The sequence below is a fragment of the Xyrauchen texanus genome, chromosome 39 (assembly GCF_025860055.1).
Source record: "Xyrauchen texanus isolate HMW12.3.18 chromosome 39, RBS_HiC_50CHRs, whole genome shotgun sequence".
Lineage (NCBI taxonomy): Eukaryota > Metazoa > Chordata > Actinopteri > Cypriniformes > Catostomidae > Xyrauchen > Xyrauchen texanus.
The window spans coordinates 19,696,023-19,715,242 of record NC_068314.1 but is presented as its reverse complement, the minus strand read 5'-3'; the positions used below and the strand labels follow the sequence as shown (position 1 = coordinate 19,715,242).

The 19,220-nt window shown below is 38.7% G+C and overlaps 1 protein-coding gene across 2 annotated transcripts in view; it reads right to left on the bottom strand.

Moving 5' to 3' along the window:
• Positions 1-19,220, bottom strand: part of LOC127633073 (protein FAM107B-like) — a 59,183-nt gene that overhangs the window by 9,432 nt on the left and 30,531 nt on the right. Inside the window, exons 2-3 of one of the 2 annotated variants that reach the window (XM_052111946.1) lie at positions 17,270-17,327; positions 885-1,116 (exon numbers count right to left, since the gene is read on the bottom strand). In XM_052111946.1, the coding sequence (XP_051967906.1) occupies positions 885-1,116; positions 17,270-17,327 (290 nt within the window). Of the gene's footprint in view, positions 1-884; positions 1,117-15,590; positions 15,731-17,269; positions 17,328-19,220 lie in introns of those variants that run through there. The other variant, XM_052111947.1, reaches the window with a different exon arrangement.

Here is a 19,220-nt window from a genome sequence, read left to right as displayed (position 1 = left end):
TATTCTTTAAAGCCTACATCGGAAAGGTTAAATATCAGGTTAATGTTTAAATATTTATATTTAAATATTTAGGTTAAATATCAAGAAAATAGAAGTTAAATGCACCCATGCAATAACCGAATCCTAAAAAAAAAAAGAATTTAAGTGTATTAATAGTTGTAATAAAAGACAACAGCTAAAAGTAGTGACAGACCAATATATCTGCCATGCCGAAAAATTGGCTAATACATTTTGAGATTAACGGCACTGGGAGATAACTGCTCACTTGGATGATTAAACAAATTGTTCAGTTCCATTTCTGAGAGACTATTGAGTATTTAATGTGTAAAATAATGATCAATTTCAGCAAATTAGTGGATTTGATATTTGCTGTTATTAAAATATATATATGTCAGGATTATATTGGCCATCAGCCACCATGCCCTCTAGACTTCAGCAATGGTATCAATCAATGAAAAACCTATCGATCAACCACAAGCCAAAAGACCTGAAAGCACAATCACAACAGACAAAGAATGGGTTCAGCTGTGCTGAGAAGCCATTTCCCTGCTCTGTATGTTTGTGTTAGGTACAGTCTGGGGTTTGGTGCCTTAGCATTTTCAGTATTTACCCAGCTCATTGTTATTCAGCCAAGGTTTTACCACTAATTTACCATCACCCTGTATGTGTCCATGTGTTTATGTGTGTGCATTTTTGTATGCGTATTTAGGAGAGATAGGACTGTTTAGACATTGACTCCATGTGGATCATCTAATCAGCTCTACAGTGCACACAGGAAAGTTTGTTTTCGGCTCAGTATCAGAGTGCAGAGTATGGTCACATAAGTTTTCATGTGTGCATCAGTGTGTTTGTGTGCGCATGTGTACACTTGTTTATCCTCATACCGTTTATGGTTCATTAGCAACTCCCTGTGAAGTTCCTGGTGGCTTTTAGAGGATTTCACTGGATTGACCAGCTTTTTGGGCTTGATGAGGTCATCATCCTCTGTCATGTAATCGGGCTGAGGAGCATAACTGGCCACTGGGGGTATCTCGCGATGAGGATAACCAAACGGGTCCCTGTCTGGAATTCTTGGCTGGTGAGGCTGTTCCCATTGGATATCAGCATATGCTGAGGCTGAGTAGAGAGGGAGAAAATAATGTGAGTTGAAGAACTGTAAAAAATATATGTTAAAAGGAAGTAACTTTTCCCTCCTGATGTGTTTTTACTGAAAGCCGAAAGGCAAAAAGTTAAATAGCATAAAAATACATCAGGAAGTGACAAAGTGCTCTATAAACGAAGTTCCCCTTCTGTCACTCACTCGATGTTGTGTCCCCCTTGTGTCACTACAATCAACACAACGTCTCGTTCCCTCCATCAGGGAATGGGGGTTACACTAGTAACGTAGAAGTTAGTTTCAAATTTTTTGTCACATCTCGTCACATTTATTCAAATAAGTATATTTTTTGATTGTTCGGTGCAAAGTTCCATCTTAGACCACTGAGAGGAGCAGTTTGGACATTTGGAAAGCATATATGATTTTAGCAGATGAAACATTCAACCTCCTGTTGCTGATTTTTAGCTGATTATCAGTCTGGCCAAAGAGGCCGTTCACTATTCACTGTATATCGAGTTTATTCTATGGGGTCAGAGCCTACGAACCATAATGCAACCCAGTCTCAGTGCATCAATGCTAGAGCTTCTTTATCCTCTCAGATTAAAAGTGTAGTGATCCATGCTAAAGTGACAGCAGATCAAGTATCATATGCATTGATGCTTAGTCTCAATAATGCTTTGCTTGGAGGAGGAACCAGAGACTGTCTTCGCCATTCAATATTAAAAAAAGCTGAGCTCAATTCTTAGCACTTCTCAATCAGATTGTATGAGAAGAGGAGAAGATAATGATGATATAGTAAGATGATATAAAGATAATTCATGCATGTAAAAGTATTTGTGACCCAGTGTTTGGTATCAGAGGTGAAGTTCTTTTCTGAGTTTTCAATTATTGGAAGCCGTAAATCTATCTATCAACTGATCTTAAACAATTATACAGAGATGTAATACTAAGCTTTTAGCACAATTAATTGAAGCAATGCACAGTTTTTATTCTCAAATAATGCGGCTAGTTGAGGAGAGGTCTATGCTATCAAGACTTTTTGCCTGGCAGACAATATAATCCCAGACCTAGGGTACAACGGGACTAAAGGCCCCCTGGGGTAAATGGCCCTTTTGATTTTATTTTCTCTCAAAACTCTAGCAACAAAAACGCAACATGATCACACAGGAAGTCATCATGTTGTTTCAGAGAGTTCCAGTATCCTAGGATCGGCCACGTTATACCAACACACTGACAAGTGGCATCTCCTATCATCAGACAGTTTTGCATTGCCTCCAGGATGTTTGCGTTCCTTGTGTTGAGATCAAAAGCACATCGCGTCAGCAGTGTGGAAGACACAGGTTTGGATCCTGCGTTGAAACCAAGAAGTAATCATTGTCCAGCGTGATTTGGAGATTGCATTTTTCCCTCTAACATTTTTATTCCATTGATGATTAGGTTTAGGTTTAGGGTTTGGGTTGGGGGGTACGGTTTATAAAATATGCACTCTTCACTGCTTATTACGGCTGCACCTGGATATCGGAGCTCACACAACACTGTATCCGCAAAGCAACCAGCATTGTGGACGACCCCACACACCCCTCACACAAACTCTTTACCCTCCTCCCGTCTGGCAAGAGGTACCGAAGCATTCGGGCCCTCACGGCCAGACTGTGTAACAGCTTCTTCCCCCAAGCCATCAGACTCCTCAATACTCAGAGACTGGTTTGACACACACGTGTCCTGAGTTGCACTTTAATTACTGTCACTTTATAACTGTCTGCTACCTCAATAACTGCTATGTGCATAGAACATTATCTCATAGTATGTTATGTTTACATTTTTAGAAACTGTCATCTTTTTGCACTACTGAGTACTGGTCGGCGCTGCACTGTCTATTGTCCTGTTCACTGTCAGTAATTTGTTGTACTGTCCTGTACATTTTGCACATGTTTGCACGTGCACTTTATATAGGTATATGTAGGTTTTTTTTATATAGGTATTTTATTTCGTTGTGTTGTCTCATGTGGTCCTGTGTTGGTCCTTTGTTGTTTTTATGTAGCACCATGGTCCTGGAGGAACGTTGTCTCGTTTTGCTGTGTACTGTACTAACTGTATATGGTTGAAACGACAATAAAAACCACTTGACTTGACTTGACTTGACACAAGCCTATACACCCAACACGCTTAGCGATTTGGCCACAGGGGGCAGTGTTTCAAATTTCAGCAAGTATAGCCCGATTTTACCAAAAGAAAAGTCTGTTTCCAGTTTTACTGCCAGATCAGTCTGCAAAGAAATACCACAGCACTTTCCTCAATACCTGTTTGTCTCTATAAACTACTAAATGTTCCTGATCCGTAAGGTCACTGCATGCCCTGTCTAAAGGTTGATTTTGAGGTATTTTGTTCTCAAATTTGGTAACATTTAAAATGTTTAAAATTTATGTAGCTAATGAGAATATTTTTTTCCTTAAAGGTGCACTCAGTAACTTTTTGTTTGTGTCATCTTGGACTTACAGTGACACCTAGTGGTGTGGATGCAGCATCAATCAAAATCAATAGTTTTCAGTTACAGATGCCATTGTAGAAATTCACTATTCACAATCAGCCATGATTAATTTAATCAGAGTGAAAGTGTCCAATAACAAGATGGTTACTGAGACGGAGTAGTATTCAGCTGGTCACGTGACTCTAAAATTACAGCCCCCCTGAGGGCTCCTCGCCACCTTTTTTTTTAAACAGCTTTTTCATTAAAACAATCTTCTGTTATTATTTATTTCCACACAAATCATGTTCCATCAGTAATCAATAAAAGGTATACTTTTTCAATCTTGATTCACTTTGCGACCAGATGCCTTTAGCGCAATTGTACCCTACATTTAAGGAGAAACAATGCCATATAGAAACAACAATATAATTGAGACTTAGGGGTGGACTCTTTAGGCAAGAAACCAACAACATAGCAACCATCCAGAATTCATAACAATTGGACAGCAACATTCTCAGAACACCTTGACTGCTGCATATCAACACCATGGCAACCACCCACAACATCCTAGCATCATGACAGCAAATTTTGCATGCTCTTTCTGCAATTTTACAGATAAAACAGATTTTGATTCATAAAGCAACAAGTCACATGCCGTGCAAATATCATATTCATCAGAGACGTAAAGCTCTGATTAAAGCTGTCATAGTCCATATGACTAACATTACTGATATGAACCTTATTCTGTTTCTACTGTTGCTGTCACTGAACACCACTCATCCATTAAAAGAGAGTGAGATGCTTCATTTTGATAAGGATTATGAAACCATGACCTGTGGTTGGACAGAGTATCTGTATGTTGATCAGAGATTTTCATATGTGTTAAGCCAAGTCAGCTAAGCATATTTCAAGTAATTTTGGAGTGGAGCCAGTAAAGCAGGCTTTTTCAACTTGTTTTGCTTTAGCACTCAGATATTACATTGGACCAGACACAGTGCAAAATTTGTAAACAGAAACAGAATTGATCAATATTACCATGAAATCCACAGGCCCAAAAATATTAATCTGTTAAAATTACAAAGGCTGAAAAGGAAAATGTTCTTTTTTTTTTTTCTTTTTTTACATTTATTTGATGCTTGCGTGCACTCGACAACCAATATTTACCACACAAAACAAACCATGTTCGTCATCCCTGCAAGTTAATCTAATGTTGTCTATTTTTGTATTGTATTATATATATATTTTTTGAAGATTAATGCAAAGATGATGCAAAAAGCTTCTACTGTAATAGACAGATTTGCACTAGAATACCATAGAGTCTGATTGGATGACTTTGATCTCAGCAACAAAAGAAACGTGGAAGCGTGTACTCTTCTTTTGTAAAAGTTGATAATCCTAGTTATTTTGCTAACCTAAATATACCCAATTATATGGTTAAGTACATTTTATTATTTTCATTTAGCATTGCCTTTTCTTGCTGTTTGTGACTCCATAAGAATAGACCTGCGACCCAATTTGGGGTTGTGGCCTACCAGTTCAAATCCTTTGCAGTTATGCCTGTGCATAAGTTTATGTATAAATTATGTCTCTTACTGATATTTGATGACAAATGAATATATTACAATGGCTGATTGCAGTGCATGGCCTATTCACTATGTAATGTGCATATGTGTACAGTGTTTTCCAAATAAGTATTTTGTACTGGGATGATATTGCGTCATGGTTGTGAAATACAAGTGGTTTTGATGTATTTATCCAGAGCTTACTAATAGAAGTCTACATGGGATAAAGTTCTACATATGTACACATAGAGAGAGAGAGAGACAACTCTACAAGAAATGTAGTACTTCTACATAATTTGCTGTTGTGGAAGACTGCCCTTGTTCTCCCTGATTAGAGATCTGAAACATGGTGAAGAGCAGCATTGTCTGTACTTTGTTCTGTCTGTACTTTGTTCTGTACTGTGTCTGCTCTGAAAGTTAATATCCTTCTATTAATATAATGTAAAAGCATAATGTATTTATCAACATCCCCCATAAACCCACAAGTCACAGAGACAGGGAACTCCTCGCCTTCTGCTGATCATATCTGAGTCCAATTTCAAGAATTGCAGATTATACATTTTGGGGTCAATTAGATTTGAATGTCTGCTGATGGGGCTGCAACTAGGGCTAGGAATTGCCACAGACCACCCTATTCAATAATACAATGATATTTCCTAACCAATTTGATGTGTATTGTGATATTGTGATTCTGTAAGTATTGCAAGATGTTTTGATATAAAAACTTTGTTAAGTCCTTTTTTCAGAAAGAAATGTCTATTGAACAACTGTTGTGTCTGAAATGAAAACTGTTTTCACTCTGTAATAAATACTTTGTAGGTAAAAGGTAAGGATGTGCAAAACTACCCATTTAAAACTACTAATCGACCAGTCAGTGTGTTGTGTGAGCTAGGCGACTAGTTAGTGTGAAATGTTGTGCCAAATTCGTGACCTGTTGAAATCTGTTATTAGAAGCTGCTGTTCAGTAAGTTTTTGTGTCAGTTTAATGCAAACAGATTTCTTAAAGACACATGCTACGACAAGTGATCCATATACCATTGTTTTACTTTTAATATTGTTGTTCTTAATTACTTGTATTATTCCGTTTTTTATTGTTTATTTGTAATATCTGTATTATTGTCTTTCTTCTTTGCCTTCTATTCACCACACTTACTCTGGTGATATATCCCCTCAGTGTTCCCTACATTGGTCAATGTAAAGCAGCTACACCAATGCTGACAATTGAATATTAAATTATATTGATATTAGGGTCTGCTGAAATCTGTTACCCCTCTTTAATTTCCAAACTCAATCAGGTGATGTCTAATCTCTTATGTGTTATCCTCTAATAGATTTATTCCGGTATATGACACAGTATAGAGAAACAGCAGTGTCACCAAATCTGACAGTACATAAGAGGTTACCGAGAATCTCAACAATAAAAGCATATTTTATTGATTATAAAATCTTAGCAGGAATAAGCAAAGGTACAATATAAATGTAAAATAAAAACCAGCAGAGAAATTTCAGCAGAAATGTAGATGACTTAAGTGTCCCCATTAGTGTACCAAGTGCTCTTGTATGCTTAATGGCATTGGCAATGAGGCAGCATCTGAAGTGTTGTGCACTTTTCTGACCTGTTTTATATGACTCGAGCTCATTTGAGAGGGCGTCTCCCGGCGATGTCAGCTGTAACATAATGAGGGCTGTCAATGTCAATGTCAGTTTCCTGATGACCCTCCGTCTAAACATGGTCATATACCACATGAATAAATAATTTAGAGGACAACACTGAAGAGATTAGACATCACCTGAATGAGTTTGGTGAACATTAGACACACTTAGTTGAAATTAAAGGGGGCAACAGATTTCAGCAGCCTCTAATATCAATATAATTTAATATTGCATTGTTAGCACGGGTGTTCCTGCTTTTCATACACCAATGTAGGGATACGATACGAGTAAGTGTGGTGAATGTAAGAAGAAGAACAGATACAATAATACAAATAAACATATTTCGTGCCCACAAACTATAAAAAATACTATAGTAATCTATATAAAATAATACAAGTAAATAAGAACAACATTAAAAGTGAAACACACAATGGTATATGGATTGCTTCTCGTAGCATGTGTCTTTAAGAAATCTGTTCGAATTAAACAGCCCCGCCCCCTGGACTCGCCTGTTTCGAGTAGCCTCTCGCTGCATCCTGCGGTGGACATCCAACCCGGCCACATCCAAGTGTGACGTCAGAAGCCTCCACGCCCATGCCGTGAATTTCGTATCAGTAACTACGTTAAATTCTCAACTGAGAATTTTGTTTTGTATACTATTACTATTATACTATACTAACTGCATTATTATATCACCAATTTCATGTTGTTATTTGGATTAAGGGTAAATATGAAAAATATATTATTTCAGTGCTTATGTGTGACGTTACATCCTGTAAATCTTATTCTGCTTGTAAAGAATATGAGATTTGATTGTCACTCTATCAGTTGTAAATACTGCATATTGAAAAAGTTTGAAGTTGTTCAGTCATTGCTATGCAAAGAAGTTATACATGTTTAGATAATGTAATGTGATGATAAAACTGTTGCGCGTGCCGTATTTGGACATGGGCGAGGCTTCCGACGTCACACTTGGATGTGGCCGGGTTGGATGTTCACCGCAGGATGCAGCGAGCTGTACTTGCCTGTTTCTTGCATCACTTGTCAGTGCGCAATGACGCTCACTGAGCACAAGCATCGGATGCATTCTCACACGGAAACTTACTGAACAGCGGCCTCTATAGAGGCACATATTCCAATTGATTTCGGCACAACAACGGCATTTTTTCCATCTGTTCTTCAAAATATAACATATATAATCTGATTGTTTCCTCAAGGACACGTCTTTGTGTCTAGCGGTATTTCTTGTCGACAGTGGTGGGAAAAAATTTGCGAAATTACCTACCACTGCCCATGAATACACTGGATGTCAGATTTTAAATATTGCGGCGGTGAGACATGTCGTTTAGGCCATCCAACAGTTTGATAAGCCTTTTTGCAGACAACTTTTTTAAGCATTTTAAAGCAGTGTCAGACAGATTCTGCGTTACTCCTGACAAATACTCTCTACAACACCTTTCAAATAAACTTTTAGATTATGCATAATAACAGTAACATTGAACACAGCAGATTATTTTTTAGGTCTGACAGTGATCAAGCTGTGCTAGATGGCTGTAACAGCATGCATTAAAGGACTAAACGTAAATAATTAAATAGACAAAACTTCTCAAAGAGAAACCGGTTTGTGGGATTCTGCACAAATACAGCTTCTATGTTTATCTATTAATTGTTGTAGCATTATAGTAAACATGTTTTTTTTTTATTAAATAAAAAATGTATTATACATCAGGGAGATGATTTTAAAATCGTTTGGCTCAAAAGTTGCGATTTGTAACAGAATTTTGTTTTCCCCCAGCCCTTGCAGCAAAAGGTGATGTTCTTTTCTCATCTATGCATCTTAATTTAATGAATTCAGTACAATCCAAGGTTCAGTGATGGCATCACATGGTAATATCATGGTATTTTCATATACAGTACAGTGGTCACAAAAAGTATTGGACACTTAAGCCACACTTTTGAATTTCACTGCACTGGTTTAAAAGAGTCCTAGCAGAGTAACCACTGATGTAGTTTATCACATTAACTAATGACATACATTATACCACTAATGGACAACAAGCAAGTGTCCAAATACTCTTTGTCTTCATTATGAACAACATTGTTATTCCACTTTTTACAAGATGTAATATAAGTCTCAGGTGTCCCCAGAATGTGTCTGTGAAGTTTCAGGTCAAAATACCCCACGGATCATTTATTATAACATGTTGTAAATGCCTCTTTTTGGGTGGAATCAAAAACACGCTGTTTTCGTGTGTGTCTCTTTAAATGAAAATAAGCAGCTGCTTTCTAGAAGAGGGCTGTGCCTTTACAGCTCCTGCTTTGGATACTACAGCAACAACAAATCAGAACCAATATGACTGACACCATAAATACCGGAATTCAGCCATATATGTATGAACCGGAGTCAGACACTGATGAAGGAGTGACACCGGCTGAACGTACATAGTTTTATGTACAGACAGTAAGAGTAAAAATAACAATACAATCAGAGACCATGGTAACTGACAGTAAGCGTTTTCGGGTTAAAAAATAACAGAACACTTATGACGCTTACGAAGCTGAGACATTATTCTTCTCAGTGTAGCTGCTCCAGCGCTGAAAAAATGGCAGACTATGTAAAGATCACTCAGGGGAGGATCTATGATAATAGGGTGGAGTCCGTCACCAGTCGTAAGCAAGGCAGGAACGAAAATCAATCACTTTGAGACACTGTTTTTGATTAATAGAAATATAGGAGAGAGGAGTTGGTGGACTTTTAACATTGTAGGGTGGCTGTGTACACACACTGCCGACTCACATTTATGTTCAAACACCACGTAAAAGTGAATTTTGCATAATAGGTCGCCTTTAAAACCTAAAAAACTTATTTTAGTAAAATGTTTCAGTGTTCTTGTGCTATCATTCTTTGATATTTTGTTATCTAATGCAATGTCATACATTTCAGAGCGCCTTCAAGGGATAGTTCACCCAAAAATTAAAATGATCTCACCATGTACTCGCCCTCATGCCATCCCAGATGCGTATGGCTTTCTTCTGCAGAACACAAACTGTTTTGTTAGAATAAATATGAACTTTTGCAAACCTGTTCGCAGTCCTTTTCTGCATATTGCGGTCCGGATTGTGGTCTGTTCTGCATAACGCAGCGGCTCATTTTAGCTTATCGCGGCCCATTCTGCCCCTTTCGCGGCCAACCCACCGGCCGGCTCGGTTCTCCCGATGGCCAGTCCACCCCTGATCGGCCCTAAAGTGTGTTGGCCCACTGAGAAAATGCCCGGTATGCCAGATTACCATTCCAGCCCTGATAGGGTCCACTATAGCCTATTCTATGATATTTGATTATTAATAAGATTACTGACTATATTTATATAATATGGTGTCTAAATGGTATTGTAAGGTACTTCAAAGAATATAACTGTTAGAATTGTACAATATTATTATTGTTGTTTTTTTCATGGTATGTATTTATGGTAATACCAAGTGCATTTTAAGTCTTGGCCTTCATGGGCAATTCATGCCTTTAAGAAAACTGTTCTCACAACTAATAATGGACATAATAAAATAATAATACCAACTGACATTTTTAAAACACATCCATTCATGAAAGCCAACACTAAGAAGGTCTAATACCAAGAAAAATCTATCTAATAACATTTGCAATCTAAATGTTGCTTACAATAATTTTTGTTTCGTAAGGGTACACAGTTACTTTTCAAAACTTAAACTGACACTGAATGCTCCAGCCTGCCTAATTTACACTTAGAAAACTCCTGATGTTGCTATAACAATGCAAAAAGCACTTACCAATTTACTTTGAATGAAAATCAGCCCTCCTTTCCTGTTTACATCTCAGGTTTTTAAATCCATAAGGATCTCTTTCTCAATGTCGATAGCAGCAGTGACAGCCGACTCGTCAGCTAGATCTCGCGCTCAGCTGCTCCTCTGTCTGCCACTCACTGAACAGAGTAGACAATGAGAGAGGTATGCCTGCAGCAGTAAAGCAAGACCTTGCACTCTCATGGCAGTACTGGCGACTCTTCTACGGAAAGTAGCTAAGATGTGTCCAAAAAGTGCTTTTTAGAAAAACGTCACTAAAGGGGTCTGAAAAGTTGCTAAATCTAGTGACAAAGTCGCTACGTTGGGAACACTGCGCACTTCGCTTTCAAATTATGTACATCTCTTAAAGCGGGATTGCGTCACTAAAAGGCTAGCTAGAAGGCCTCGACTGGGACATATTCTAAAGAACACACCAAAACAAATAAATCAATCTGATTGGCTGATTAATCTGTAAATCTGACTTTAGATGCCTGTTCACTTGAACTGTTAAGGGATTCTTTAAAAATTCGGAAGGCTTAACGGGGTGGAGCTCAGAATCACATGATGCTTCGGAAGCACTCAGCATTGGGCATGTGATTTATGAAACAGCCGTCATGCTTCGCTTGTAAGGATCAAGGAAAACATTTTGATTGGATAAACTATTCGTTGTTTGCTATTCGTTGTTTGCTATTTGTTTTTGGATGAATTAGGATTGGAAAGTGATCTAAAATAATAGGCAAAAAGGTGAATGAGAATGAAAGGATGACATTTTTATTTAGTATTTATTAGACATGCTAGGCCAGCAGCAAAGGCTTTGACTTCATGGTTATGTAGCACAGTTTAGTTTTCTCTGCATCACTGAATGTTTTGTCCCCTTGACCACCAGGAATTCAGCATTAAAATTTTTGTTTACATAAAAATCCTCTATTAGGTAAGGAGTTTGTTCCCACATTGGATTGTATACAAACAGAATGCTGACAGTTGTCATAGCTACATCAGCATTCTCAGAGGATGCCCATTCTCCCATGGGTTTGAGTATTTGTATCCGTGTTTGTGTGCAGCATTATTTCCCTTAATCCCTTCTGAATACTGGTCCTTGGCAAGCCATTAAATTAAGGCAGAGCTCTCAGACAGGGAATTAGCATTATAAAAGGTCCACAGCAAGAAGCAAAGTGACATTCTCTATGGACAATAACACACAATAACATAATTCAAGCATATAAATGTGGACTAAAAAATTTTATAAAAAAGTTCTCTAACGACTTACTCGACATTGTGTCATGCTGATGCATATGGGAAACCTAGTTGAAACCCTTCTACAATAATGGCAATCCTAAGATTGTATATGATGTTTAAGCCCCACCCTTTTAGGCGTGAATCTGTCCGATATTTAAGTGGGCACACAAACACCATTCCTCAGAATTTTCTTCCTTCAATACTGCTAGCATCTCTCTCATTTAGAACCTCTACAACTTCAGCGTAGACATACACGAGTCAGCGGGCAGGATCTTAACGGCAACGAAAAGACTTTCCACTCCCCTGCAGTGTTCCGGCGAACATTCACTCCACCTCGCCACTTGAAGCATCGCTGGTGAACGGGCCGCTTCAGCATCCTGATTCCCAGCAGTGCTTTGGCAGGTGTTCAGTATCCTTATAAGCTTATTGTTGATATTGTTTGTATATATATCACAAAAGAACCACTTGCGTGTATGCATCTTTTTAAAGACATAGTTCCGCATGTGTTCCAAGCGGCATATCCAGTTGTCAGAAGTTCATGAGAACTGCGTTCGTTGCTTGGGCTGCGGCCACTCTTAAGCAGCTCATATGGAGACAGATTGCCCTCACTGCGAGCTGCTCGATCTTCTCTTGAGGCGGCTTTGCCTATATATTATATGCATGATGAGCACCGGCTCTCTGATGGAACGCGGGACCACATTACATTTGCCGGTTCTGATGATGGAGATGATGCAATGTCCCTGGCAGCATCAGAGACAGCGAATGGTCCAATTCTGTAAAGTGATTCCCTCCTAAAATCATGAGTACTGTGCACAACCGCTTACCACCGGCATGCGGCGCTCATTCACATCTAGCGAGCGAGCCGACGTGCATGTTAATCCGCTCCGAGGATGTGTGGAGGGTCTACATGGCTGCACGATTCAGTTTGCATGCTGGCCACCTTGCTCCCAGTTTGAAATTAATCTTCCCTCCCAAATTCACTAGGTGGGGAAATTAATCATCATTAATCACATTTGAGGTGTGTATTGATGAATATTGTGCACAACCGCTTCCCAGTGGTGAGCAGCACTCAGTCTCATCTAGTGAGAAAGTCGATGTGCCCGTTATCCCGCTCCAGGAATGCGTGGCAGGTCCACATGGCTGCACAATTCAGTTCAAACATCGGCCACCTCGCTCTCAGTTTGAAATTAATCTTCCCTTCCAAATTCACTATGTGGGGAAATTCATAATTATTATTAATCACATTTGAGGTGTGTATTAAATAATATTTGATTGGCTATTACTGGCCCAATCAGAACTTCTGTCATGCCAGCACAGGGACTTATTGCTCCAACATCTGAACAGCCTGGGCTTCAATGTCAACTGGGTGAAGAGAACGCTCTTCCCCAGCCAACAAATCTCCTTTTTGGGAGTCCATCTCGACTTCATGAGAGAGCGTGCACATCTCATGAGCGAGAGTTTTCAGGCCATTCTCCAGTGTCTGTCAAGAACACTTCCACTGAAGCTGTTTCAAAATGCATAAGGGCTAATGGCGGGGGCATCTACCATCATTACATTAGGTCTTTTCCACATCTTTTCCACAGCATGCCTGGCACCAAGGACGCATGCGCATTGCTATATCTTGCCACTGTCTAGCTGCTATAGCACCTTGGACAGCCCCTGCTTTCTATCAGCAAGGTGTCATGCTAGGGCAGGTTTTCAGGCAGAAAGTTTTCAAGATTTGCTGGTACTCAATGTCCCAAGCTCCGCTTGATGCAATGGCCCACAAATGGCCTGCGAAACACAAATATGTGTTTCCCCCATTGTGCCTCCCTCACAAAGTCAGAGAGAATAAGGAAATGATTCTATTGGTTGCACCGAAGTGATCCAATCAGTCCTGATTTCCAGAAATGGGAACAGGGATCTCCTCTTTCAAGAGGAAGGCACAATCTGGTATCCCCAGCCCAAGCTATAGAACCTGCATGTGTGCTCCCTGGGCGGAGCATGCTAAACGTCCCAGAACTGACCCAGTTGGTTATGAACACCATTTTACAGGCTAGAGCTCCATCTAAGGGACGCCTTTATGCACTGAAATGGAATGTGTTCAACCATATGGGGGTTTTTACGCAGCAAAGACCCAGTGAACTGCCCCATACCTGAAATTCTTACATTTCTTCAAGAGCGATTGAATTCAGGGTTCACTCTGTCAATGTGTCAAGTTTATGTAGTGACTATATCTGCATATCATGCACCTGAAGTCGGCACTTCTACAGGCAAACATGATTTGATCATAAAGTTCCTTAGGGGTGTTAGGCGGCTCTGGTCTAAATCAGGTTGGTGATTTGCAAGCACTATCGGTCGACAATTAATTTCTGGAGTTTGGTCCAGGTCTTTCAAAAGCCACCATCAAACACAGAAAATGCTATGTGCCTAAGGTTTTATCCACGCCTTTCATACTTTCATGCATACTCATGTCGGTCGCCATCCCGCAGGACTGCGGCATCATTTTCTTTTGAGTATTATGCTTCGGTATCTCTCTCTCTCTGGGAGGGTTATGTTGTGTAGTGCAGCGTGATGGGACTTGTTTTCCCATGTATGTCAGCATGACGCAATTTCGAGTGGACTGAATTGTAAGGGAACATCCCTGTTTCGTATTCCTGAGATGAAGGAATTTATATTTATGGGCCATTTTTGGCCATTAGACCAGTTTACTGACTTAAAGGCCCATAACTTTGTGTAAAATAGAATAGAATAAGAATAGAATTACTTCCAAAAAACATCCAAAACTCAGATTTAAGGTTTAATTCGCATAGCTTAGTGGGGCAAAAGTCCTTAATAAATTAATAGACTTCCAGGATATGTTGGTAAAAGGCGTGTTTGGTATTCCTACAGAGTTGGGTGATTTAAGATAACTGTTCAAATACACACAGCAGGGTTTATTGGTGTTGAACATGGTTGCTCAGAAATGCAGTATGGACCTTGTGCTTTTCAGCTAAAACAAACACAAGGCCAGATACTGCCGGTAAAACATTACATCAACAAAATTGTGAAAGATCATCAATAGCATGCAGGGATATTGATTTATGTTCATGATCTATCATCAATCTACAAAAACTATAATCAATAGAAAGCTAAGATCAAAATTGCAATAAGATCTGCAATGAATCAGCACAAGACACGTGCAAGAGTTGTTGAGTTTAGAACTCTACCTTCGTGTATGTTTCTATAATTCCATTCAAAGGAGCTATTTTGTTATTTGAATGGCAAATAGTGAATTCCTATTGGTCAATGAAGTCTGTAGGCTTGTTGTGCACCAAGAGTAACAAGTTGGGCACTATGCCCAGAGCAAGCATGTCTCTGCTCTCTCTATCCCTCTTCCTAATCTCACTGAACTGATTTCTTCAAGTGTTTTTTATGTGCTTCATTTGCACTGGCATTCTTAGTTTTCCTTTTAGATGATATGAATAGTTTGCTCTCAAAAACATTCTGTATTACTTTGGAAACAGTAATTTGTGTTTTTATTGTGTGAAGGAGGTAGAAATCAGAGTGTTTTTGAAAAGCATGTATAGCAAACACGTTGTAAATCTATCTGTATTGTTGACATTGTACAATTTAATTGTTACAATTCAGTTATTACAACAAGCTCTAACACAAACAAAATCCTAAATCTATCACAAAAATGTAACGCACCCTGTATTCTAGAAGCTTAGTTTAAGTTTTGTCTTTGAACTCAGCATCATTAGAACAGCATCCTGTAATCTCAGACAGTCTCTATCTCTCTTACCTGACTTTACAAGGACATCTCTGGGTCTGCTGGTCTGGCCCTCAGGAGGGTACAAACTGTGTGCAACTCTCTGGTCCATCCTGGTGCTTCTTTCTCATGCATGTATGCATGTATGAGATCCTGTTTCCCCTAAGGTTCTGCTGTTCTCTCAGACACATGCCTCCTCTCAGAGTGTAAACAGTCACATGACCACTGGCCATTCCTAAGCCACACCCTTCCTTCAACTCCCAACACTTTTTTTACTCTCTCTCTCTCTCTCTCTCTCTCTCTCTCGCTCTCTTTCTCTCTTGCTCTCTCTCTCTTATAGAAGTCAGGAGCTGATATGATTAGTGAAGGGGCCAAATCACTCTCTCTCTCTCTCTCTCTCTCTCTCTCTCCTGCTAAATCTCACATTACTCATCAGTCTATCTAGAAACTTTCATCCCTCACACAAACTTACAAAACCAAGCAATTGAAAACAAACAAACATGCAATGGTCATGTTAACATTAGAGATTACATATGAAACATTGACTCATTTCACTGGGCATAGTCCTTCTATGGCCATTTGTTAGTTATATAAGATGAGAATTATAAACTATGCATGCCAAGATGATTATATTAGAGGTTGGTTGGTTGGTAGGTTGGCAGGTTGGTTGTGATTAAAATCATACATCACAGTATGAGTTACTTTATATTACAGTAACAGTATCTATATAACACTATAATGGTTTTTGCTTGACATTAAATAACCACGTGGTACTGCCTATTTTTGGATAATTGAGTGAAATAAATACATTACAACTGAAAGGTACTTCATCTCATCTTAACCTAATGGACCAAAACCAATCATAACCAATTATACATCAGGCATCAGTGCAAAAACAGCTGCTTTACATTATGTAACTCTTGAGTTAAAAACAGAGGACTCAAAACAGTACAACTAATATTATACAATGGATAGTTCGAATACTGAATTTTGACTGAATGAGCCACATTTGAAGCTGCCGTGAAACAGATGGTAATAAATAGATGACTGCATATCCGTTTAATTCTGTATTAATTATAACATTATAATATATATTTTTGTACAACACCATGTTTCTTTATCCCTCTCAAGTGTAAATAGCATAATACAGGATGCTGTGTGCATCTATCTGCTGCGGTATAAATGACAGTCTATAGTAAAATTTCAAATGTTGACACTTTATACCATTTTATACCACAGCCTTATATCATGTGCGTTTTTTTATTTACTGTTTTTGCAATGGATTCTTTTTGATGGAATTGCTCTCCCTAAATTTCTTTAATTCTTTCGTCATTTTCTCACCCTTTTTTAAGCTTGACAGCTTCATTTCGAATTGTAATTGCATAAAAAAGAATCACCAATACATTTATATATAAAATATATATAAATATTCCATTCATGTTCCACAGACAAAAGAAATGTATTCCAGTATTTTCATTTTAATGTGAACTATCCCTCTAAAGAATCTTTTCTAGGGTCAGTGGCATGACACATTTGTATTGTTTAACGTCAGGAAGCATTGCTGGAACTTCCGAAGCCTTTTGACCCAGCTGTGACGTGTCAAGAAACAAGGTCAAAGACATTTACGTAAAGCAGGATCCAAGGCAACACTGCATTGTTCATCTGCAGGGCTGTTCGGTGGCTTTCTTTGTGACATGTGAGTGTAGACTTACCCACTCCATTCTGGTGTTTTCTGTTTTTCACACTCTGCTGCTCAATGTTGTATGCTTTCTGAGAGAGAGAGAGAGAGAGAGAGAGAGAGAGAGAGAGAGAGAGTGTGAGAGAGAGAGAGAGAGAGAGAGAGAGAGACTTATCAGTTTACAAATATTCACATCAGTGTCATCAATAACAGCATTACTGACTCTCTCTGTCTGCTCGCCCATCCTGCAATTGATTTAGGATATATTATGAGAGACATCAGTGGTTATGGACTCAGGAACAGGTGGATGTAATTTGTCTGCATGTTAACAATTATCTCTTGGTAACAAGAGACCAAGTGTTCCATTTCTTTTTTCTTGACTGATTTTGGTAGCAAGCATTTATCACTAGGCTCTTAAAAATAAAGATTCTTAGGTTCAGTTCTAAGAACCATTGTTTACTGTATATGGTTTGTAAGTTAGCAATTTTTTGGAGATTGAAGAAATTAGTCAAAAAATGAAAATACTGCCATCTGTTACCCATATGGCATTCTTTCTTCCATGGAACACAAAAGGAAATATTTAGCAGAATGCTCACACTTCTCAGATACTTAACTAGTAGTCCAAGGAACTCAAAGTAGGGTACACATTAAAAAAAGCCTTAATTAAAATAATTATTAGGATAAACACATTCAACAAACCGATGGTCGTGACCAAAAAAGCCTTCATGATGAAGTGTGCAAAAGAACATGGTCTCAGATTTGAGTTTTGACATCCAGCAGTAGAAACTGTTGAGCACACTTTCCCCAAATTAAATGGATCTCACATCACCCAACATTACTGCAGCCTGCAGTTACAGATTAATGCCTGAGGGCTTTCTTTCCTGAACTACTTTGAAAGCAAAGCTGCATGCTCTGCAAGAGTGAATGGATACTGTTGCTTTAGTTTTATGCTGTTGCTAGGAGAGGCCTGCTCAGGCTTAGTGTTTATCAAGCGCCTTACTGTCTGCTATTGATCAATTCTAGAGGATGCAGCATGAAAGAAAATATTCTGAGGAAAGGATATATCTGTAGCATTCTATCTACAGAGGTTTACAGACTTATTAAGGCTATGTTCAGACTGTCAGTCCAAGTACAGTTTTGTGCATATCCGATTTGAATCCGATCATATTTAGCAAGTCTGAACAGCAAAATAAATCACATGTAATTCTTCATATGTCGTTTGAAATCCTATTCAAATAACATTTCTTGAAATCCGCTTCAGTCTGACCTCTCTTATCAGATCTTAAGTGGCTTTTTGTGGTATGTCACTTTTTCACGCTACATAAAGACATGTTATATGTCACACATTGTTGCAGGTAACTCTGGCAGAAACTCTATGGTTGCGGAGTGTAGGTCTAACTGAGAATATTATTAATGGAATCTTCCCACGCACATTCTGAAATTCAAAAGCCACATTGTTTCATCAAAGGTGGCTACCATATGAGCCAACCAGTCACTGCTAGTCTGTCTGGACATCTCACACCACATTAAACTATTATAACAGCATAGTTCATGATACTAGCCTGCTACGAAAATATCGATTCCATTCCCGTGATTCCATGTTGTTGTTTTTTTTTTTACACTGACACAACATAATTGCTAAAGCAACCAATGCAGATATGTCAGAAAATGAAAGTAGCCACGGGACACACAAATCAGATCTGATGAGATGCGATATACACAGTGCGGACAGTCATTCATGAAGATCGGATTCCGATCAGATACACCAAAATATCGGATTTGGACTGACAGTCTGAAGGGACTGAAAGTCATTCCTTACACATTCCTATTATTCACCTGCATTTTTATTCACCTGCATAAACAGTAACACAATGTTTTTTTTTCTTTGAACAGGTTCTTGGCCCTGAGATGTAGTTTTATTGAGATTTAATTAATTTGCTTGTATTTAAAGGGGATTTGTGTCATCTCTCATTGTGAGGAGAGGC